The sequence below is a fragment of the Harpia harpyja genome, chromosome 1 (genome assembly GCF_026419915.1).
Source record: "Harpia harpyja isolate bHarHar1 chromosome 1, bHarHar1 primary haplotype, whole genome shotgun sequence".
In the NCBI taxonomy this organism is placed as follows: domain Eukaryota; kingdom Metazoa; phylum Chordata; class Aves; order Accipitriformes; family Accipitridae; genus Harpia; species Harpia harpyja.
Window position 1 is genome coordinate 22,572,459 of NC_068940.1, and position 23,978 is coordinate 22,596,436.

The window sequence follows — 23,978 nt, forward strand, 5'->3', positions numbered from 1 at the left end:
AAGCAAACATCTTTGAAATTAATGTTTATTATTGAAACAATAAGTATTTTCCTTAGTTTTATCTACCAGCATTAATGGCCTGATCCAAAGTCCACTGGCATCAGTGAGGTTTCCTTCATGTTCTGCATTTCATAATTCGAAAGAAAGGACAAGTGTCAATGAAAGTGATAAGCAGCAATTCTGAGCCCACTCCAAAGAAGAAAATACTTCTCCCTTATGTAAATCATAAGGTCCTGTGGAATTCAGACTACAGGATATTTGGAAGGAAAAGTACTTAGTATGATTTTTTTTTTTTTTTTTAAAGAGCAACCATTTGATGATCAAATAAAAATAAAGATATTTAAAATACAGTAATTCTTCCCTTTTTCTGATTTTATGCATCTGTAGGAAAAGTCAGGCATCAAATAATGAAACTTAGAAAATTTAGTTTTGAAGCGCATTTCCCGCACATTACAACAAGTGATGTAAGACATTTGTAACATTTTTAATATTACTTCTTTTGGAAGTAGTTGTAAGACAGATAAAAAGTCACTCTAAAATAAAACGAAACTGATTCAGTGCTAGTGTTACCAAAGTCTAATGGAAATTATTAGTGCCTGTTCTTCAGAGTGTAGGGGTTTTTTTTTCCTACAAGTTAGATCAACTCAGGAGTTTATCCTTCTTATGTAAGACAAAATGTGTCTCATTGGCATTTACAGAGGAGTAGTTCTGATACAATCTTTCTTGTTTAACTTCTCCCATCAGCATCTGTTGTGATGCTGAATACTTATTCTGTAGGCTTGCTCCTCATGCACACACAGGAAATTCTCCACGGTGTGGATTTTGCCTGAACAAAGGTTTTATTTATATTAACAGAAGGGGTGGGAGGCAGGAGGCATTTCTGTTTTTCTCCAGAGTTTTCTTGAGCACACCTTTAGCAAATGTAATATTTACTACATTTCTGATATTTGTCTCAGTTTTCTTTAGTTCTGATAGTACAAAATTGTTAGGGTCAGAAGGAACATATTTCCAGCTGATTGAATCATGTTAAAAATTATCATTTGAGGAAAAAAAAAAATTGATCTCTTATCAAAATAAAACTTGTATTTCTGCTGCCTAACCAGCAGTCTGCTTTGTTGCCATGATCTCTGGTGTTAGAGCTATACTGCACCAGTGGACATAGTAACCTACTAGATTATTATTTCTGTGGAATAAATCAGATTTTAGTAATATGAGTAATAATTACTCACTTTAGGATGACTGAGTGAAAGCTTGTATTCAGTGGGTGTTTGAAGTACCAAGCTATATATTTTTATTTTTTCCTGAAAAAGAAAAAAATATTTTTGAACTTTCTAGTATTGGTGAAATTAAGTTAGGAAAAAGACACTGGGAGATCAGAATCAGACCCCCAGGTCTTCTGCAAGACCATATGGGCACTTCCTCCTGGGCTTCTTAAATGTAAAGGAGACAGTCTGTTATGGAAAATGTGTTAATGTATTAGCTGTACATCCAAAGGATAGGATTCTATATTGACTCCTTCTTGCACTGCTAGCAAGAATATCTAGTAATAGATATATTAATGGTCATTTTAATTACTTCCTGAAATGAACTGTTGTTATATTAATTTCCCTATCATGTTATACATATTGTTTTAAAGCATCATTTCCACCTAACCGTTTCTTGGCAGCCAGTAGCTTTAGAGATTGTAATCCTATTCTGCCTGAACATTTTTTTGAGAGGACAGAAGGTGTCAGAGAGTCTCTGGGAAGAAAAATCACTGAAATGTTCATGATAAATGACAACTGTATTGATATGTCAGCATACACGTAAGAAACACTAAGGAGAGGAATACATTGCCTCAAAGTGTGAATAGTTTATTTATGGCATTTAATGTACTTGGAATACTGGTTCTGGAGAAAGGTCAAAATTTAACAGGCTTTTTTTTATCACTTATTCTAACAAGTGATAGCAGTGAATGGAACAGCATGTCTGGGATTCCTTACATGTACAGAAAGAGAACATTAGTGTTCCCTCTTGAATTAGATGATGATGAATATAGGACAGTGCTTAATGAGAAACATAAATTTAGTGTTAAATGTAACATGCAGATATATTACTGTTTGGTTTAGTAAATTGATGAGGCTCTGAGTTGCTTTCTTGAAATACTTCCTGCTAAACACCATGAAAGGGTAACTATTGAAGAAACGGGTTCTCAACTAGCTTTTTCTTGTGCTAAATTCAAGATAATTCCGTGGTCAGGATATGTCTGTCCTGCAGACAAATGAAAACAAGTTCAAGTATGAAATATATGTGACTTTACAATGGACAGCAAAGAACTTAAATATTTTTTCAGTGAGAAATTTAGAATTTGAGGAGAAGGTTTTAATTAATTTTTAAATAGCCATATATCTAAAGCTACATAAGACAAATTCAGCACACTTTCCATGTTTTTCAACATATGGGAGAATTCTAATGTAAAAATTATTGCTCAGAAAGAATATCAAATGTTACACAATTTTACATCACAATTTCATCTGCAGATACCTGATTCATGGACATAGATTCTTCTTGTATATCCTGTTATACAAAAATGTACCAGAGCTGCTTTTAGAAACAGGTATTTCATGGATTCAACACAGGAACAATTAAGCATATTTGGAATTTAAATGTGGCTTTCTGGAAATTTGGAGGGCTTGGTCTTTTTGGTTGCTATTTCAAAAGTCTAATGTAATTTCTTTTTGTCATTATTAGAATGTGTGTTGTCAGTCACAATGAAGAATGGTTGTTGTCCATGAAAGGATGGAAATGCTCTGTACTGTGCTGACAAGGTATAATGCAGGACTTGAAATTACATCGTCAGGTGGGAAAAGTAGCAAAAGATTACATGTTACACAAGGCCTCTATAGGAATGCTGTTCACTCAAAATGCCAGTCGTAAATTGTGATATAAAATTGGTTGTAAACATTTTCAGAACTTATGTTTTACTTGTCCAGAAGTTGTACTGAACTAAATGTAAATAATGAGGGGTTTACTGTGTCTTACAATCAAAGCTGTGCAGTGGTGGCAGTACGGATGTTTATGGACAGGTGGGGGTCCTGATGACTCTGAGAAGAATACAGAAGCTGTAGCATGCTCATTGGTAAGAATTACCTGATCAAAAAACCTTGAGCTCAGAAATTGTACTACTTCTTGATGATGCATATGTGAAGTAGGGAAATACACAAAAAATATTCTTAAAATTCACCAGTTTACATCCATACAATCCAGAAAGCTTTTGTAACAGTTCATAAAAAGCATGCTAAAGTTAAGGACAGTTGTTTACATGCCCATTCACTGGAACTGATATGTTCCCATTTCTTTATTCCTACTTGTAAAAGCAGAGTCATCAGTGTAACAGTCGTGACCACATTGTCACTTTTTTATTGCAGTCATTACATGACATATCTCTGGAGGGGGCTATTGATAAGCTTCTGCTGTGAACATAGATTTTCTGACTTAACCAACAAAGATGTCGAAAGTAGCATAGTTGGCATTCTCCATTATCGATGGATTTTGAGGCACTAGTGACCTTTTAAAGAAATTTGTGGAAACTTTTCCTCATCATGATGATGCAGGGCTCTTTTCCTGTGTCATGTAGTACTTTTTGTTTCTAGCAAACAGCAAGAGTACTACACTATAGGAGGAAGAAAAGTATCTTTGATAGGAAAATATCATATTCTCTTCTCAGGGAGATGCAGAAGAAGAGTGATCACTTGTGAGACTTGTAATGGAAACTCTATATAGAAGCATTTTTTTTTACAAATCTAAATTTCACCCAACAGGAAGACAAGCTGTAGGCCATATAAAAGAGATGAAATGGCATTCCAGATGCAAAACCAAAACATGCTTTTAAGTGTTACATACCATAGCAGCAGTGAATCAATAACCTAATAAATCGGCATTCTGATATTCAATATTGTCATACCACTTTCTAATATTTAAAAAGTATATAAGAACTGTTAAGAAATAAAATGACCACCGCCCCCCCCCCGCCCAGTAATGAAAACATGCATTTGTTTTACCTGGAAATGTGCATCAACATGGGTTGATAAGGAGCTCACAAAAATACGGAGATTAAATCATTTTGAAACAATGATCTCTGCAGTTCTTGATAATGCGCGGTAGTGCATTCTTTTCAGTTTCTTCAGAATGAAACAACTTCTTCACCTGAAGTAGAAGCCATTGGACAGTAGCTAACCTGTTCTCTTTCCACAGTCTTATAAATTTCTCAACAAATTAGCTTCAAAGACATCAAAACCAAAAATGTGTGAAAGATTTTTGGAAGGATGGGATAAAAAGAAGCTGGTAAATTAATTATCTCTCCTTGAACTTTTCCACATAATATTTTTTTCCTAATCAAACTCTGTAATTGAGTAAGTAATCGAGTCCCTGGCATAAAATTTTCTCTTGTTGACTTTACATGGCTCACAAATACTACATCAGAAAATCACACATTTATTTTTATCTTCATAATATTATTTAGGAAGAGCAAAGGAGAAAGAAGTAATTTAGAGTATCACATGGGTACACTGCAGAGTTGTTTTTCCAGAGCTTAAAAATGAATATGCTGGTTTAAGATCTTTCATAGAGTAAACAGTATTTGCTGTAGCACTGTCCGACAAATAAGCGACCAAACAAATAAATCATACTTTCCATAAGAGTTTGAGTACTGTTGCACTTACAGCTCTGTGCTCCAGCGAGCTATTTTTATCACTCCTGTTAATATCAGGAGAAGCTATATACATGGAGATCACACATAATGTGGAATTTGTTGATCAGGGTTTTAGAGAACTAATAGTTCTTTCTTGTTTGGAAAAATCTGAAATAATCCTTAGGTTGGCATTCCTGTTAGTAAGGGTAGGTATGTATTTTCTTTTTGGAAGACCCTGCTACAATGGATGTATTCCCTTTTTTCCCTCTATACTGCAAATGGAAAAGAAAAGCAGAGTTTGAGTCTCTCTGCACATAAAAACACCACCCTGCAATGAGAGTAGCTTGACTGAGCAAGCACCAGAAATGAAGGTCAAGAGCATCGGTAGAAAGTCTACAGAAACAGCATTTACAAACAAAGCAGTGCTTCAGTGATGTAAGTAAATTAGAAGTTTGCAAGGCCTGTGCCAGGGAGTAGTACCATGAACTGAAGCACTTTTATTGTATGCTTGTGCCCATTTATAGGAAAGGCATGATTTTTAGAAGTGCTTTATACTGGCATAGCACCTCCTGACTGTAATTTAGAAACAACACAGACTGAAACCAAATATTCTTCTTCTGATGGTGATGTAGTGTGGCCAGGACTTCTTTTAGTAAGAGTGTGTCATCAGGGCATGTGGATTCAAACTTAAGTCAAATTTATGGTCCTTTTACATGGATCTAGGAATCTAAGTTATTACCACAATTACAGATTTATTGATTGTAAAGTGAGTTTTTGGTGACAATGATTGTGGATTGTGAGGAGATGCTGAAAACTGACGACCACTCAATTTTATAAATTTGTCTAGAGAGCATGAAGTAGTTTTCTGCACATTAGCTTAGTAATATATGACCTCAGAGGGGAGAAAGGAGTCATGTATTGCCAAAGCAGAATGCTATGAAGTAATATAACGTTGACCCATGCATTAATTACTTGTTCATACACATTGAAGCCAGACTTCTGACTACCGTACAAACAAACCTAGTAGAAATCTGGCCTAGATCTTGAGAATTATTTGGCTGAATGTAACAATGAAGCATTCATTTAAAGTCTAACTTTAATCTCTCATAGTTTAATTTACCGGTTATTGGTTGGTTTTTTTCCCTATTGATGGTGTTTTCTGATGGCATGGAAAAGATGAGTTTCTAAATGTTCTGAAATTCTGTAGCCCTCCAGGAATAATTTTTTTTTTTTATAGCTTCAGGAATCCATTCCCTCCCACTTTCGCTGGGAATTGCAGAGTTCAGCATTGTCTAATGATATCACAACTGGATGGACCAGAGTCTGGTTCGGGGCTTTTAAAATCTGAATTGTTTTCTTATTTCTGGGTAAATTTGGTAATTCAAGTCTGTGAAACTCAGATTACTCCTTTTTGAAAGAGAGATAATGATACTTGCCCTTTAAGGAGACTGTAAGAGCTAAAAAAATAGAAGCTCTGTAACTAAGACCTTTTATGATTTTCCTTACTTAGTCAGAATTAAAGGCGATATGATACGACAGAGTCAAGCACTTATCTTACACTAATATCTTGTGGCCGTTCTGCATAAGTTATCACTGCATATGAGCATTTCATGGGTTAAAGGCAGTGTGCTTCCATTCTGAAACAACTCTCCTGGCTATAGAGCAGCCCTGGGAAATGAGGAGTCTTGTTTTGTTTTCTGTTTAAAAGTAACCTTTTTTTTTTTTTTTTTTTTTTTTCAAATAAGACCCAAACAAAAAGACCAACTTAATTTCAGGCGTGTTTTAGAGTAATGGTTCAATGAGCTGTAGTCACAGCTGTAGCCCTGAGACCTGCAAACAAGTATATTCACATAATTATACTTTTAGAAGACTTTGGTTAGCATGTTCTGCAACAGGATGCCTGTCCAGCTCTTTAAAACCTGTAAGACAAATATGCTGTGTAAATCCTGCTTTCTTTAAAAAGAAAAAAAAAATAGTTTCCATGTCCATCATAGCATTTGCCCAAGTAAAAGATGCCTGGAATGAAAGCTTACTGCAGTGAAGTGAGTTCAGATGAAAACTTCAGCAGAGTGGAAGTATTTTTCTTCTATATTGATTTAGGCACATAGTACACTGAAAGTATAATTTTGGATTCTATTTTTCTTAAAAATATATAGTGTTCTTTGAAAACAAAACAACAGTTTTATACATAAACAATTATTGTGGTGTTTTAGGATTCCATTTTCTATTTTCTTGTCATTCACTGGAGTCCTCCTTTTGTACAGAGAGAAAATAGAAGCTATGTTGACCGCTTGTGTCAGCTTTAGTACACCTGATGGTATTTCAGATGTGATTGCTTATGCACCTGCATGCTTCTGCCATTACCCAGTCTCCCCAAAAGCAGCAGCAAAGCAGCGGACTTCAGATAAGCACATCTTGCAAGAGCAGATGTTTGTATGCTGTAGTGTTATACTGTGAAGTTAATATTGTTTCAGTTGTGTTTTTCCTGGATGATTGCAATCCAATTATTTTTTTCTATCTCAGAAAACCTATTCAGCAGATGGGGGCAATTGCAATTCTGTATTTTCTTCCTCTGTTTGACAAGGGTGGGGAACAGCTTCTTCTCGATTTGTGGACACTGCTATGGATAATACAGTTATCTCCTGGGCTAATGATTCCCTCTGAGAATTCCATCAAAAGGTGTGACATTGCCCTGAGCAGTATATTTCATTAAAACGTATTTTATAGCTCAGACCAAAGGAATCAAGTCTGTGACAAATCTGAGGATGTTTTTACTGCACAGGCACAATGAACATTTCAGTAGTATCAGCTAGGCTCTGATTTTGCAGTGTGTACCATTCAGAATAATTTTATATGTGGTTTTTACTACTACTAAATTATTGTATCCTTTCTTTTAAATTACATGTTGTGTCTACATAAACATCAAAGGAAGTCAACATGATTGCAGTTCTTATTAGAGAGAAGATTAAAATATTTTTTACTCAGTGTTTTAGTGTTGTACCATTAATTCTTCATACGTATCCACATTTTGATGTTTTTAGTGAAGCATTAAACAGTTCTGCATAACAAAACTAAAGTAACATGCATACGTTCTTTTTTAATATGTTCTCCCATGCTTTACTAAAGCTCATAGCTCATGTTGTTGGGAATAGTTTTGTCATTCCTGTAGGTTGGGCACTCATTGGTAGACTTCGCTGTGGTAGTGTTGTGCTGGGGCCCTCTTGTCTGGTTAAACCGGTTGGCAATGACAACAGAATTGAGAAGAGGAGGTTCTGCTGCTCTCCTTGAAAGAATGTGCTGCTCCCCAAACAGAAGACAATACTTTATTCAAAAGACATAATGGTAGTATCACTACCAGAACTTGAGTTTTGCTTTTGGAATTCTGTGCATATTATTTTTATTGTTTATTATTTGTCAACAACAAGTTTTAGTTAATTCTCTGCAGTTATTTCAAAATAATTTAGGTCTATATGTACATAGCTACTTCTACTCTGATTAAATTCATTAGGTTAGTGCAACAGCTCTTGATTTTTTTCAAATCAGCCTTGGATTTGAATTTAGCACATGTATGGGAATCTCTTACTGAAATTTTTTTTTGTTTTTCAGCAGAACAGCATGTATCTTATGTCCAGATCCAAGAATTTATCGGTAGTCCAATTAAAATATTGTAAAAGTCATTAGTAGTCCACTTAAAATGCCACCCACACAACACACCAAGAATCCGAAGTGTTCAATTAAAGCAAACGGGGGAAGCAGTCACGCAATTAAATCACTAACAGTCAACTCTTCTACTTTAGGGCTGCCCCTCTTATCCAGGCTTCTTTCTCATTCTTCTGTCATGCATGGTTTCCTGGTAGTGGCTTGTCTTCCTTAGGCAAGCTCAGGGGAGCATGGTGATCACTGTGAGTTGTTAGCATCCCACATTCCCAGCAGGAGCAGGATGTTGGCTTCCTCCTCAATTTTTTCATTGGTTTTATAGTACTTACTAGCGTGCTTCTTTCCCGTTGGTCCCTGCTTCTATACTGTCCAGTAATTTCTGCCTATTTGTGCTCATTTGCTTGACGAGTATGTATGCTTAAATGTTTGGGTGTATGATGCGGCTAAGCATTAGCTAAAACAATTAAGTACAAGATGTACGAAGATGAAGGCTAGTGAATAAGGCCAGTAGCTAAGCAGTAGCCACGTGACCATTTGGTTTTGCGGTAAGGCTTTAGCTACCCGATTGCTTTGCAGTTACTAGCACTAACAATACTGTATTAGCTGGGCAATAAGCCTACAATCTGTGCATTCATTTTACAGCAGTTAATAAGCTGATACATCAAATTATGAGTATTTAAAGACTCATAGTATCAAAATTAATATAAGAATATAAAGAAAACTCATTAACTGAAATGTTTGGTATACCTCTTCAAATCATGCCCTTAGAAAATGTAGCCCTTCTACAGTTTCTGCAGGAATACTAAAAGAAAGGTAAGCATTTAAATGGACTGTTGGAAGAAAAATGTTTAAGTCTTAGCAAAACAAGGACACCTTGGTTGCTATTCTGCAAAATCAGTCATACACTGCTGATATGGGCTACTTAAAGATTGAGGAACCATTATAAATCATCCTGAATGCAACCTGTTATTAAATATGTCAAGAAGTGGTGCCCACTGGGTTGGTAAAGGTGACACTCCAGATATGCTCTTCAGCTATTATTTTCAGTTTCTTCTTTTCCTAAAAATTCAGAGAAATAAAGACAGGAATAATGCGCAACAAGGGATGAAAATTAAATCCTTTCTGGCGGCTTCTGGTTGTGGACAGATTCAGAATATTTAACAGATACGTTCTTGTTAGGAGCATAACCAAATCAGCAGTGATAAGTAATGTTTTCAGAAGCCAGCCCATCACATTTGTACAAGGAATTCAGAAGACTGCACTGGCTGGAAGTTGGGAAATCGGAGACGTTGCTGTTGGGGAGCAGTAGAGTGAGGCAGCTCCCTGGGGCTTGGGCCACTGGGGGGCTCCCCCAGGTGGGTCATGGCAGGGCCAGCCAGGGGCCACTGGGGCAGCCCCGGGCATCGGTCACCTCCCTGGGGATGGGGCCAGGCCGAGGGGGGACCCGGCTTGGTGGCCGGGCAGGGCTGCGGCATCGGCATCGCTGGGGCAGAGGCTGGTGGCCCCGGGGGGGCTGCAGTGCACTGAGCCGTGGGCAGGGTGGGGGGAGCCCTGGGGGTCTGGGGAGGGCTAAGTGGTGAGTGCAAGCTGTATTAGTCTCTAGTGGTTAACTAGGCAAACTCTTGGTCTGCAAAGTCGTTTTTAAAATAAGGGTTTGGGTCTAAGGTAAGATTGCTTAGGGTAGCATGTTGAAACAATTTAAGAAAGAAAAAAAAAGCTTCTTTAAGTAGCAGTTAAAAAGTTAATATCACAAATCAATATATAATCGTCAGATGAGGTGGACTATCATAGAAACTAAGACCTACTGAGAGACATTTTCAGTAATGTTTTCATAGTCACAGTGAAAACCTCTGATACAGAAATCAGAGAGCTATGTTATAATGTTTGGCATATTTCCCTTGCATTTCTTTTCAGTGCTCGTTACTCATCTCAACATTATGAGTAATCATGTTTCAGTTTGTAATGCGTTTGTATTTCTTTTTAAATTAAGAGACTCCTGCAATGTTCCAGCTTTCAGTCTCTGACTGGCACAGCAGGGGAAAAAATAACACCATATTTTGTGTTTATCTAAACTATTTATTCACATTACTACAGCATGTGAGTGTCTCATCCTCTAGTGTATACATGTTCTCACAGTAGTCATTGGCAGAAGTGGTGGCATCTCATTGAAATGACATGTCTACACCCTTTTGTGGGATCTGAGTTGAGAAGACTTCTCCAGGTCGCACAAGTTAGGTCTGAACTGGTGAACAGAACATGGGTTGGCTTGAGTCTGCATTGCTTAGCAGAATCCCCCTCTCTGTCAAATTAATCTGAAAGAGAAATAGTTACAGCAGTCCCAAGTAGAGAGAGAGTCCGCTATTGTCCAGCTAGATTTTGCTTCCTCACTGTCTTTTGTAAGTCATTATGGACATAGCTGCAGAAATAGTCTCCCAAACCATGTATTTGTAGCCTAAATGGTGAATCGCATTTATTCTAATTAGAAATGTTTTTGTGGAATAAACCACCTGTTGTGGAGATGATTTCATAGTACGCAGGGAAAAAGAAAGAAGCGCGCCATGCTCAGGGACATGAATCTCTCATTAATCTGGTAGGCATTGTCTTAAGCAGGGATTCCCAGGGGCTCTCTTCAGCACAACACATATTGCAAATAAGTGTTTGAGAGAAGCCTTGATATTTTTCTACTTGGGCCAATTTGTACTGAGATGGAAGTATTAAAGAAGACAGTCATTTAATCTTTACTTTACAGAAAAACTGAAATATAACCCAGCTGACAAAGGAAAGGCTCTTTTATTATGCAGTAGAAATGCTATGAAAAATCCTATGTGAATTTAAAATTCAGCATTAGAAATTAAAAGGCGTAAATCAAAGTGTTATATTTCAAACAACATAAGAAATACTAGGAAGTAGGGAAGCAGGAACTTCTCTTAGCTTTCTCTTGTTTTCAGTTGTTGCCTTACAATTGCAGTGTAAAAGACCCAGTTGCAAATTGAAGGCTTTCAGTATTTATTAACACTCAGATAATTTTCTTCTAGTGACACTCCTGCCTGCATTTTTCAGTTGAAGTTTGTTGGGTAACATGATATTTAGGAGGAATAACAGATGGTCAGTTGGTTGTGCAATCAGCTAGGCATCTTTTGTGTTTCTCAACTTCTATCACTTGTTAGATGTAAAAGCCCTCTGACTCAAAATGTACCTGGATTTTCTTCGCTGATGACAAGTACAAATAGTTGTTTCTTCACAACAAAAATATCTAATGTTACTAACTTTTCAAAATGTTCCATGCATTTTCTGCTATCACAGTGAATTTCTGAATGTGCCTTTCTGCAGTATGGTATTGGAACGCCATGTCTATGATGATATTTGGGGTTTTTGAGGAAAGCTTACTTCTTAAATTCTACAGGAGTTCCTTACTCTGTTGATTTCTTACCCATCTATGTAAGCAATTTCTTAATTGCTTCATAATTTCATAATTCCAGTTATGAATGCAGTGATTTTTGCTGGGATGTCTATATGGTATACCTGAATATGCTTTTACATACACACATGCAGAGTTAAAAGGAGAGAATGAGGATGGAGATTCTTGTGATCTTCTTCAGTTTGGGATAGTGTTACCTTGAGTTCCTTATAGCATCATAAATTCAGCAAATTTGTCATTTTCCTGGGCATACAAATTTTCTCCTGGGTTTCGTGGTTTTTTTTCCCCATAAATTAGAGACAATCCTTCTGAAGCAAATGTTAACATTTGCAAACACACTTAGGAATCATTTTATCAAAAAAGGAACCTGCAGCAAGAGAAAAACAGTTCTGATTGTTTCTGAAAAATTAGAATACCAGCAAACCAGGGTTAGAATACCAGAATACCTACTATTCTTGGTCGTAGGAATAAATCACTTCAGAGAACATTTTGACTTTATAGGAAGTTTGGATGCCTGGCATTTTACATCGAGTGAATTATTCCTTTGTTAGTAGAATACAGTACTATTCTGAGGATAACAAGAGATGTAACTAGAATTTTGCCCATCACTACTCTAAAGGAAAGGTATAAGACTGTCCTGTGGGCCTATAAAGGCAAAGCCAAGAAAACAGACCCTTTCTCTACTACTTTCTTTCTTCCATTTTCAAAGTAAAAAAAAAAAGGGTCCACAGCGATGATCCAGTTTTGTTTGGGTTATTCAGTCAGATCTTCTTGTGGCTCGGATAAGTATATGGTGCATTGAACGAAGTCACGCTGAAATTTATATGAGCTGGCAATCTTAATTTTATTAGACTCCCCCCTCCCAAACCCCCCTACAGGACAAGACATAAATTATGTGCAAAACCATAATTTCATAGATTTAATACAGAGATGAAAAATGTTACCAAGCCCCATATGCTTGCTCCTCTTACAAATAGCAAGCTAGTTTTAAAGGCAAGAAAAAGACTTGGCAAAGAAGGCACGAGGAGAGAGTGAGAAAATAGCAGCACCTCTGTATCTTATGACTTAAGTCAGAAAAAAGATGATTTGTACCTCCAAAAGTCTTACTTTCTCTCTATCCAACCCAAATGGTTTCTAAACTGAGAATGGAAAGCAGTCTGGAAACTGACACCTTGTGTTCCGTTAATAAAAAGTAATATCTGGCATTCTGCTTCTGCTTTGCTCAGATTCTGTGTAGAAACTTAGTAATGCCACATTGCAGATGTTGAGATAGTCAGGGCAGTGGGATAAGAATAAGTGAGTTCTTAAAATTAGAAAGTTCCCTTCTGATTTAACATCACAATATAACTGTGCAATACCTGAGGCTGTTCATTTCTGCATTATCACTTTGTTCTCATTATGCACCTCAATAAATACATTCTGTTCTCAAAGTTGTTTTAAAGAAAAAAAACACAAAGCCTCTTAATCTGTCAAGAAATCACCCCTCCTTCTCAGAGAACACATGTTCATTTTTAATCTAAACAGACAATTCTTTAAAGTCAATTTAGAAGCACTGAGACTTAATGGGTAGCTGTTTCATGTTATCTCTTAATACAACAGGGTACTTAGTGACTCCCCCCCCCCCCCCCCCCCCCCAAATATAAGCTTTATTCTACTCAAGGAGGGGTATAACATACTTAACGTGTTTTACAGCACAAAGTGTGTTAGGAACAATGAAAATGCTGGCAGTATCAGTCGAAGTTCATTACTTCATTATAAGTAATTTAAATACAAGCAAATTAGATGACTTTCTAATTAAAACAAACAAAACCCAGAGAAAATGGCTTTGTTTTGTTGAGGGATAGAGTAATCCTGGACAGACATCTGTCACTGCCATACTATGCAGTTTCCTTTTACAGTAAATGGTGCTGTCTTTGGGGCCACAGAAGATAACATAGGTGGTGGGACTGAACTACAATCATTGAAGCAAACAATCCTCAGTGTGACTGCTTCAGGCTTAGTGCTTAAGGCAGAATTTCTAGCTATGAGTGCTGTAAGATAACTACTAGAAGGACTAAAACCAAACCCACCCCAGTTACTGGAATATTCTCAACTTAGGGAAGTTTTCTAGAATGGACATAGAACCCAAGAAATCCCAGCTTAAAAAATTAACTATGCTGGGTGGAAATGACCCTGAACAGAATGATTGACTTGCTAGAAATAGCACATGAGGAATTATGGCAAAAGGTGGGAAGGTTAAAAACTAAGTAGAATAGTGCTAACAGTAATATTGTAGTTTTTATATCTTACATGCAATAACCTTTTATGAAATTTAATATGTCATTTTATATGATTTTATGTGTATATATTCTACAGCTGCACTCCAATTCCGACAAAGGTGATGGATCAGTCAAATACATTCTTACTGGAGAAGGGGCGGGGACTATATTTATTATTGATGACACGACTGGAGACATCCATTCAACCAAAAGCCTAGATCGAGAGCAGAAGACACACTATGTGCTTCATGCCCAAGCTATTGATAGACGGACAAACAAGCCACTCGAGCCTGAATCTGAATTTATTATCAAAGTGCAGGATATCAACGACAATGCACCAAAATTTACAGATGGACCATACATTGTTACTGTGCCAGAGATGTCTGAAATGGGTAAGGAAAACAAATTGTTCTATTCAACAGTCTTTTAACAAGTGAAAATGCCACATACTGTTTGACAAAGTTATAACACATTATTGTATTGCTGATTGTATGTAAAAGATATTACAATTGAGAAGAGATGATAAGAAGACGTCAAATGCAACTTTGTATGTTATTTGGGACATTCATATTAAGAAAACAGTGTGCGCGCACACACACATATGAACTGTAGAGGAGAGTCACTCTTATTCTTGAATGCCTTAACAGACATTCCTGGGCAAATGGTACTTTGCACTCTAGCAACAAGAAGTATTCATATATCCTCATTCAACTACACACTTTATGGCCTTCTCGTAGGCCTACATGAGTAGTCTACGCAATTCACAGAATTAAACAAATACAAAGGAACAGTAGTTTTCTAGATTATTTTAGACCATGGTGTCATATGTTTATTTACCTTTATTAAGTTTCTTATAAAGTGAACCGAAGTTCAAAAAAGTACTGATCTTTGGTTTTCCCTGTTAAACATGTAGTTCAGATATTCTTATTCTTTGGGGTGCTACATTATGCAATCAGTTTTCTTTATTGCTTCTCTGGTGTTGAAATTAGTTTGTAACTTTCCTCTAATATCACAACATCAAAGCTACATAACTAGTCTAGGATAGACAGATGGAAATACTAGTTTTGTGCTAGATATTTTTTAAGAAAGCTTGACTTCTCTACCAGAAGAACAATCCTTATTAGCCATTCTTGTTTGTTCAGTATCTAGCTACTAAAGATTTTCAGATTATAGGTCAAATAAATTTTCATTCCTTAAAATAATTTGCAAATTGTTCGTTGTTCTCTTAAACCATAGCTTCCTCTCAAATACTGACTTCCTTGATCTCATCTTTTACTTCTCAGAGCTATGAACATGTAGATCTCCATTCCATCAACACAGTGATGCTAGTGCATATAACAGGACATGTTTTTAATGTAGAATTCCCTATTTTAACCATCTAAGCATACTCTTGCCAATATCATTCCCAAGAGAAATTTATGGAAGTACGGAAGGGTGGTATTTCTGTGAGTAATGTCATAACACCAGGATTATTTAAGAAATACACCTTTGTGGGAAGTACTACAGTGAGGGGATAGAGCTTCCAGTAGGAATATTGTGGGCCTGTACAAAACCTGTTCAGTTGTCTTTGATAATTCACTGTGGCACAAAGCTTTACTGTTAGAGTTGCAGTTCATTTCAGTAGCATCTAAGCTCTTATCTCAATTGTCTCTCGTCACACCACAGACTGTCTTGATGTGAAATTTGTTTCTGTTATCGACTGTCTCCAAAAATGCATAACTGTTCCTCTTTCTTCAGTTTCCTTTGTCTTTAATGGAGACCATTTTAGTTAATTGATTATTTCCTTCCCCTGTGGAAGCCTTTTATTTTCTGCATAGGAGGAAAGACAGTGGAAAGGAAATCAATATTATCCTCAAAGTCAAAAGCAGCCAATGTAATTAATTTTTATTTGCTCATTCCATTTATGAAAGTTCTCTTTTTTTTTTCCATCCTCTCAAAATGTAGTATTCTTACATAGAAATTAGTCATAATTCTGCAGTAGTCTGAATCTTGGTATTACTGTACAACTACATTATACAAGTTACTGTTTTCCAAAGTAAAATTTGAATAGTTAGTCTGGGATGGCATTTTGGGTTATAAAACAGAGTGGATTATGGTAAAACAAGGAAGTTTTAGTGATAAAATAAAGCATTAATGCATGTGTTCTATAAATGAAATACTTTACTGGTTGTACCTGAGTCTATTCCACATATCTATATCTATTCCACAAAGCTTTCCTGCTGTGTGAATAAAACTGAATTTTCATATCCCACCGTATAGGCAGTCTGCTATAGGCATACATTATATTTTCATCGCAAATTTATGATGATTATTTTCTTTTTCCCTTATTGATTTGTTTATGTTTGTTGCATACTGAAAGCATTTTATTGTCTGTAGTCTCAGGAAGACTAATTCTATTATTGCTTCCACAGGATACATGCTTTCTGTCAAATAATGGAGCTCCCTATGCCATTTTTATTAGTTCTATAATTAGCACATTTTTTGACATTTAGCTGTGGAGTCTATACATAACTGAACTTCTTGTTGTTATTTTATGAATTCCTAAGGCTACTTCACTACTTCAAAAATTTCTTTTGCTTTTTTACATGGTCATTTAAAGAACTTTCAATGTTACTCTCTCTCTGTGACAGCCCTCATGCCTAGTGGCAGGTGGTATTTTTGATCTCTGCTATGCTGTTCAGTTTCAGCAGCAGGTTCCTGTCTGTCTCCTCAAGAAGTTAGCTGGTATTTTTCCCACAGGTTGAATCTTTCTTGATCTACTTGTAAAAGCTTGTAGGACCTTTATGGCTTTTCTTTTTTTAGGTCACTGACAAGAAAGTACAGGTAAGTTTGGTTAAATTATTTGCCAAATACTAGATCACAGTGTTCACTGTGGCACAAAGTGAAAATATTATTTATGCTTTAGGTACTATGCTGAAAGAGCTGAAAGAAAACACCTATTCCTTGCCTTCATTGAACGTTTTTCCTAAAAGTTGGCTCAAGAACCAAGGTTTATATCTGAAATGATTTCTTTTGCAGTGTAAAAAACTCAGTTTCATTGAGCGCTATAACTATGCTCTGTTATAAGGTTTATGAAAGAGTCATCGTTATATAAATGTAAAAGGAAATAAAAACATTTTTCAATCAGTAAAAGCCTTCCATATCTGCTCATTTTCAGATAGCTTGAAAATCAGTGAAATACTGCATATTAAATTTTCTAGTGTGAGGTCATGCATAAGAAGAGTATTCCCGATAAATTCTACTAGGAAATTAATAGACACACTGGACTTCCCTGAACTTCTTTCCAGGGTATTATAATATGAGGTAGTCATAATTTCAGATAATCTGCAAGACAATATTCATGGTCTTCATAAATATGGTTTGTATGAGAAATGCCTATTTATGTTCCTGTGTTGTTTGATTTTTATCTTCTAATGAAGATAGCTGACAAAAAAAAAATTGAGATTTTCTACAATGAGGACTTGGATCAGTATTATAGTCATTGGACTTGAAGTGTTGACTTCCTGGTGAAATAACTGTTTTCTAATGTAGAATGAAACTAAAACACGTTGTGTTGACTTAGTGTTTTAAGACAATTGTAAGAATTAGTTTAGTTAAGCAGGAAATCCCTGTGTTCATTAAACTTCACCTTTTTTTCACTTGTTTTACTTTTTGTTCAATATTGATCCATTTGAGATTCTAACAGTGCAGCAAACCATGGAAAGTCATGCATACAGATTTGCATTCTCAACAGACATGTTTTATTGAACTGCCTCATTAAACATTAAAAGTTTGTCTTCAGAGAGACAGATTGAAGTATTTCCCTTCAGCTTTTCTTTGATACGTAACTTTACAAAATTTTTATTGTAAACATATATTTAAAAAAGAGAAAAACAAAAGAAGAGATTTTGAAATAAGACTACAATTTGGTTTCCCAAATGAAATGATCCTTATTTTTGATAGCAGAAAAAAGGCAAAGCTTAGAGGGTGGTGTTCAGAGCATACAGACGTATTTTCCACCTCTGTATAAAGCATTAGCTAAGAAAACAGAATTCCCAATATGTAATCTCTAAACTGTAGTGGGAAATCATGTGGAATGGTACTTGTACTCTGAATAAGCAGAGCCTCCACTTCGGGGAAAAAAGTCTTTTTTATTGCCTAACTGGAGTGTCAAAATGCTTTCATAGCAAAACTTTGAGTTTTTCTTGACAGGCACTTTCACAGTAGGTGAGTGAAGAACGTATGGAAGATATGCCTCTGGGTCCAATGTTCATATCTGTTCTGAGGTCTCCAGGGAAATTAGATCCTTATTTTTTTATTAGATTATTTTCTTCAGAATTGTTAACATTAAAAACAGCAAGGCAGCTGTACCATACACTTTTCCATCTAAATCCTTCATTACACATAGCTCAACAGCAAAAACTGATGCTGCATCTGAATGGTACAAATATATTTGGAATTGTGATTTGTCTGTCATGTTGATGAGCTGAATGATGCTAACTTGGAAGGAATAATTGGAAGGTAAAGGTAGCCTCTTTACCTTTTCTCTCGCAAGGCGTTCCAACCCACAGCTTTCACAAGCTGCCTTTCCTCTGCGCTCAGCAAATCGGGCAAGAGTTTGGCAAAAGGCCAGTATGGGTGTATCTTATAAGATGCTGAGCATGCTTGTGTAATACAGTGAAAAATTAAGCATCTGATGAGCTACATTGCACTGAATGAGGGTTTGAGAGGTGGGGTGGGGGGTTGAGTTAAAACTTGTGATTCTAAGTGTTCCTTTAGATGAGAAGAGAACACTTTGCCGCTATTCAATACCAAATTACTGTTATCTGGTGTTTCTTAGGAGAGACACACAGATGTGTTAGAATATCACTGTGGTGCATTTTAAGGTATAATAGCATTCCATTCATGCTTAAATGACCTGTCCGCTGCTTATGTGAGATACTGCCTTTCACTAGCCCCGTTTCTTTGTCCCACATCAATGAGCACTACAAGCACTCGTATTCTATCCCCTACCTTTCAAAATAAGGAGCAGTGAGAAGGAAGTCTCTGAAGAATGGGAGAACCATGAAATCTCAGTATTTATGGTATTTTCTTCTGAAATAGCCAAAATCTGTTCATCCATTCCATAACCTACCTTGATTTTCTAGACCCCGGGGAAAAAGTGCAAATGGGAATTCAACCTGTTAGATGAGTAGGCAACTGTTGGTAACTTTTTTCCTGGAAGCAGGAAAATCTATAGATGAAAAGGTACAGAAGTTGCCCAGCACTCTGGGTAGCAAACTCTGGTAGGTGACTATACTGCTTGGATGGATATGGTTTTGTTATATGCAATTAAAAAAAATAAAATCATTGTGTATGAGTAACCTGTTAATAATTAATGATTCCACAAGATTCCAGCATAAAATAATGAAGCCATGAATAAAGGAAAAACAACAAATTAGTGTGGACAGGCCTTCACCCTTGAATACAAGCTTAACTAGAAGACAGAAAAGTCACAGCTTTTCCACTTCAAGTTAGAATTTATTGCCTGGACTACAGAAATATATCATTACAGTATTTAGACTGTAGAAGAGGGGAAAAAATGCATTTTCTGTTCTTTGAAGTGACCTGATGTGGTTTGCAGGAGCGCTTCTTCTAAGTTTAGATAGCAAATGAATATGACTGAATAGATTCCTAGAACATTTTAAGAAAATTACACTATCTTTAATTCATATTTGTTTACCTTGCCACATAAACCCAAATACAGTAATTTAGGCAGTTTTACCATTAACTCTTGAATAACTATGAATAGATTACTAGCTCCAGCTTGATTTTATTACAATATTCAAATTCATCAAGCTGTCCTTATATCTGCTGCGTGAATATATTTATCTATGAGACTGTATATATTTGGCCTGTTCAGAGACCAGGAAACACTATATTTAAGTATGCAGACATGTTTGCTGTACCTTTTACTAAATCACCAGTAGAGATACAAAAAGCAATTTTTGGTGTCCAATTTAGTGTGGCACAAATGAATGAATAGTTTCTCAAACAGTGAAGAATCCAAATCTGTGAAGATCTGTATGCTTACTTTACTGTACTTGAAGTGAGACTCCATGATTTTACGTATTTCTGTTGCCAGTGTACACTGAGGGTGTGCACAGTAACAAACAGTTCTGTGCAATGGAAACCGATCTATGAAGTTAATCAGTTGGAACTGAGGATCTGATGTCCACACCATATGTTTTTGGGAAGTCTTATTTTAGATTAGCTCTTGTCTGGTCTCTGAGACTAAATGCCCATTAGCAGTCAGAAAAAATCACATGTGCTCCTAAAGCACATCTGGTTTAGTTTCATCCAAAGGAGTCTAGTTAGCATGCTCTGAAACTGTTCCATGAGGCAAATCAAAGTACGACAAGTGGGGGAGATCAAGGGATTCAATTCAAAAGCATACTTCTCCTTACAGCCAAGATGTGAAATTGAACACCCCAGAGTGTAGGTGATGCCTCAGTGGTTAATTTAACTGAGAAGCCACTTTCAGATGCAGAATTACATGAGAGCAGCCTGTTCTGTTATTATTATCGCTGTGTTCTAATAGTAGGCCAAAGAAGTCTGTTGAAAGCAGTGTCTGTAGAAGGATAAACAAGTGGGATGAAGACTGAACCTTTATACAGTTGCCAATCTTTCATTTACTTGTTTCTTATATGAAGTGTTGGGCAATGATAGCAAAAAAGGTTCATCATTAAATGTCTTGAAAAATACGGTAAAATGTAAAATCACTTGTCTCTATTCTATCTGAAGTACTTATGCATTTTATTTTCTACAAAGTGTTACTCATAAGTTATCCCACTTAGTGACATGCTAAAAACTGATGTTATTTTTCTAATGGTATTTATTAAATCATACGAATATTTGTCGTTTCAACTCCTTATCCTTCTAATTTGGATCCATCATTGGAATCCCAACGAGGTTCTAGTATTATTTCATTTTCAGATCTTTGAAGCCTTCCAATAGCTAGATTTTTTGATTCCTTTAGTATCTTTTATTGATATGGGGGTGTTTATGCAAATTATTTTAAATATGCACTTCAACATTAATTTGTATTGTGGATGAAGATAATCCTGAAGTCCATAAATATGAGTTGTTCGGAAGTCTAAGCAGTATCCAAGTTTGGAGTCTGTATGCGTGAACGTGCATAAATATGCATGCTATGTAGTTACTATTTCTGTTCATATATATATATGTAATTAAGTTACATATACATATAGAGAGGGAAAGAGAAAAAGGTTTTTTCAAATGAGTATAGTTTTCTTTAAAAATATGATAGGATAATAACATACAGAGAAAATGTTATTAATCCCACAATTGCAGAATGTGGGGACTGTAGAGGTTTCAAAAATGTGTCTAAAAATATTTGTCCAAAAATTATATTTATTATTAATTAACCTTTCTTTTCCTGTATATACAGGTACATCTGTTCTACAGGTGACAGCCACAGATGCAGATGACCCTACATATGGAAACAGTGCCAGGGTAGTGTACAGTATTCTTCAGGGACAGCCATATTTCTCTGTTGACCCTAAAACAGGTGTGTATTTTATATTCCTGTCAATGTGATTTGGCTAATGTGTTGCAGTTAACTGAGTCTGGTAGATGAAATCCAATGTACAAAATGCAGGTGGGTGGGATTTTTTTTTTAATTCCTATTATATCCTACTTCTTGGTTTAACACTATGAAAATTAGGAGTTGCTATGTTTCGCTGAGTACTAAAATGAGCCTACTGTGTACAGAATTAATTCTGCATCATGCCATGATATGAGCCATTCAGCCAAACTGGAATAGCATTTTTTCATCTTTTCAAGCCTCTTGTTTAGGAAATGAATCAAGTGTGCCTAATACATTATGATTTTGACTGCTTTGTTTTGCCTGAAGGATAGGCTTGGGAGGATTATTGAATGTGTGCTTCAACACATATACCATAACAAATGAATATCATTCTTGTGTTTATAAAACTGCAGTATTGCCATTTCACTGAAAATTTGTTCTATGATTCCAGAAGTAGAATGAGCTGAAATATTTATGCTTAAGCTCTATGCATTGCCCTCTCCTTTTTTTCTACAAAGTGTAAGTTATGTATAATGAATCCAAATTGGTTTCTTTAAAGAGAGAAGAAATCTCTTTTGGGAAAGGGGGTTGTTACTAGTTTTGGATTTTCTGAAGAGCATTATCTTAAATATTAATATGAAGATATATTTTTAGTATGCATTTATAGACCTTCATAATGAGGAAATACAGTTTAAGAAAGTACTTTTTTCGTCTGAATTTTGTAACTGGTTTTCCCTATCTATATCAAAGCTTTAATACTGAGAGGAAGGAAAGAAATATAGTGATCTCTACACTTAACTATAGGGAAGAATAATGCTTTTTAAAATGTGCTGAAGTGAAGTAAGTATAGTGTAAATAGTTTTCATTGTAATATTTTTACATTTAAGTGTCTTTGCTTGTGTGCATTAATCTCTGTGAAACTTGGAGGTATACACTTGCTTCATTACAAGAGAAGTGTATCTGTGCCATCTCAGCTAGCTTTGAGGTTTGCTTTGAGTAGGAGGCTAGACTCAATGACCTCCAGAGGTGTCTCTCAGCCTAAATTATTCTATAAATTTGTGAGCTCATGTTAGAAAGGTCTAAGAATGCAAAGCCTGACAGGATCATGTTGGAGGACTATATAAGGTGCTGGGAGGCAAACCTGATGCAGGCCTGTTCATACATACTGTGTTTTTGGAACATCTGCTGGCACACACCTTACCCAGCTGTGTGTGAATAGAGCCTAGCAGAGTACTGGCTGGCACAGGCTAAAAACACTCTGGGGTACGTGTTAACAACTAAGAGGTATGGAAAATTAGTGGTACAGTGCTCAAGCTCTGTCTGCCCTTGTTTTTACTTAGAAATACAACCCTGGTCTACATTTCTATTTCTGTTTTAGGACTCCAAGGCAATGGCCTATATTTTTTGTTTTTATAATGGTATGGAACTTGTAGTCTGGAGCTGCAGTTCAGTCAATGAAGAATCATAATGGATGTTCTCAGTATTGAGTCTGTATCACAAAAGAAAATACTATTGTTGTATCACTGTTTGTATGTTATAAAGAAAGCAGATGGGAGTGTATTTTCACTCCCCAAGCCTTAGGCTTTGACAGTGGTTTAATAACACTTTATGAACTTAAACTGTTCTTAATATGTGTATAGAATATGAAAATTCTTCTGATACCTTAGTCTGTTAAAATGGCAAAAGAATAAAATACCTCATGAGGTAAGTAGACAGTGAAAGAGTAAAAAAACTGAAGAAAGCTTTTTGATTTGATAAGTTGTCTTTTTATAATTGCAGAATAGCAGTTAATTTAATTTGGCATGATATAATGGGAAGAAGTAGAATATTGGAAATGATGGGAAAGTCTTGAAGAATAGAGTGTTTCACTATGAAATTTCACTTTGAATTTCTGGGGTTTAAGACTCATTTTCTAAAAACATCACTCTTCTGAATTTGCAAGCATTTCAGTGACCTATTTTTCCTAAGGCTTCAATTGTTCAATTCCATCTTAATTATATTTTATCTGGAAGTTTTCTGAATTTACACTGACAAGCACAAACTCCCTTTACAAAAAAGAAGGGCCAAAACAGGGAAAAAGAGAAAGAGAAAGGTCCCAACATTCATGACTGAATGGAATGTTTGTGAAGCCTAGGGATCTTTTATGGCTACCAGTAAAGCTTCTTGGAGCTATCAGGTGCAGACATCAAGCTGTTCATAGCTCTACTCATTTTAAGAAGTCTTCTGCTTCTAGCTTAGTGCTGCCTGAACTTGGTTTTAAACAACTTACTATCTGAAGACTTAAAAGTTATGGATTTTTAGGAGCTTAGTTTGGGATAGTTTAAATAGGATTTTAGAACTTGTACATCTAAAACATAATAGTGGGCCAGCACCAAATTGCAAACCTTGAGGTAAAAAAAGCTGTGGTTT

The 23,978-nt window shown here is 36.0% G+C and overlaps 1 protein-coding gene across 10 annotated transcripts in view; it reads left to right on the forward strand.

Moving 5' to 3' along the window:
* Positions 1 to 23,978, forward strand: part of CDH18 (cadherin 18) — a 549,881-nt gene that overhangs the window by 401,590 nt on the left and 124,313 nt on the right. For 9 of the 10 annotated variants that reach the window (XM_052781123.1, XM_052781150.1, XM_052781174.1 and 6 more), the window contains 2 exons: positions 14,100 to 14,394; positions 21,432 to 21,551. In XM_052781123.1, coding sequence (XP_052637083.1) covers positions 14,100 to 14,394; positions 21,432 to 21,551 — 415 coding nt within the window. The remainder of the gene's footprint in view (positions 1 to 14,099; positions 14,395 to 21,431; positions 21,552 to 23,978) is intronic. The other variant, XM_052781191.1, reaches the window with a different exon arrangement.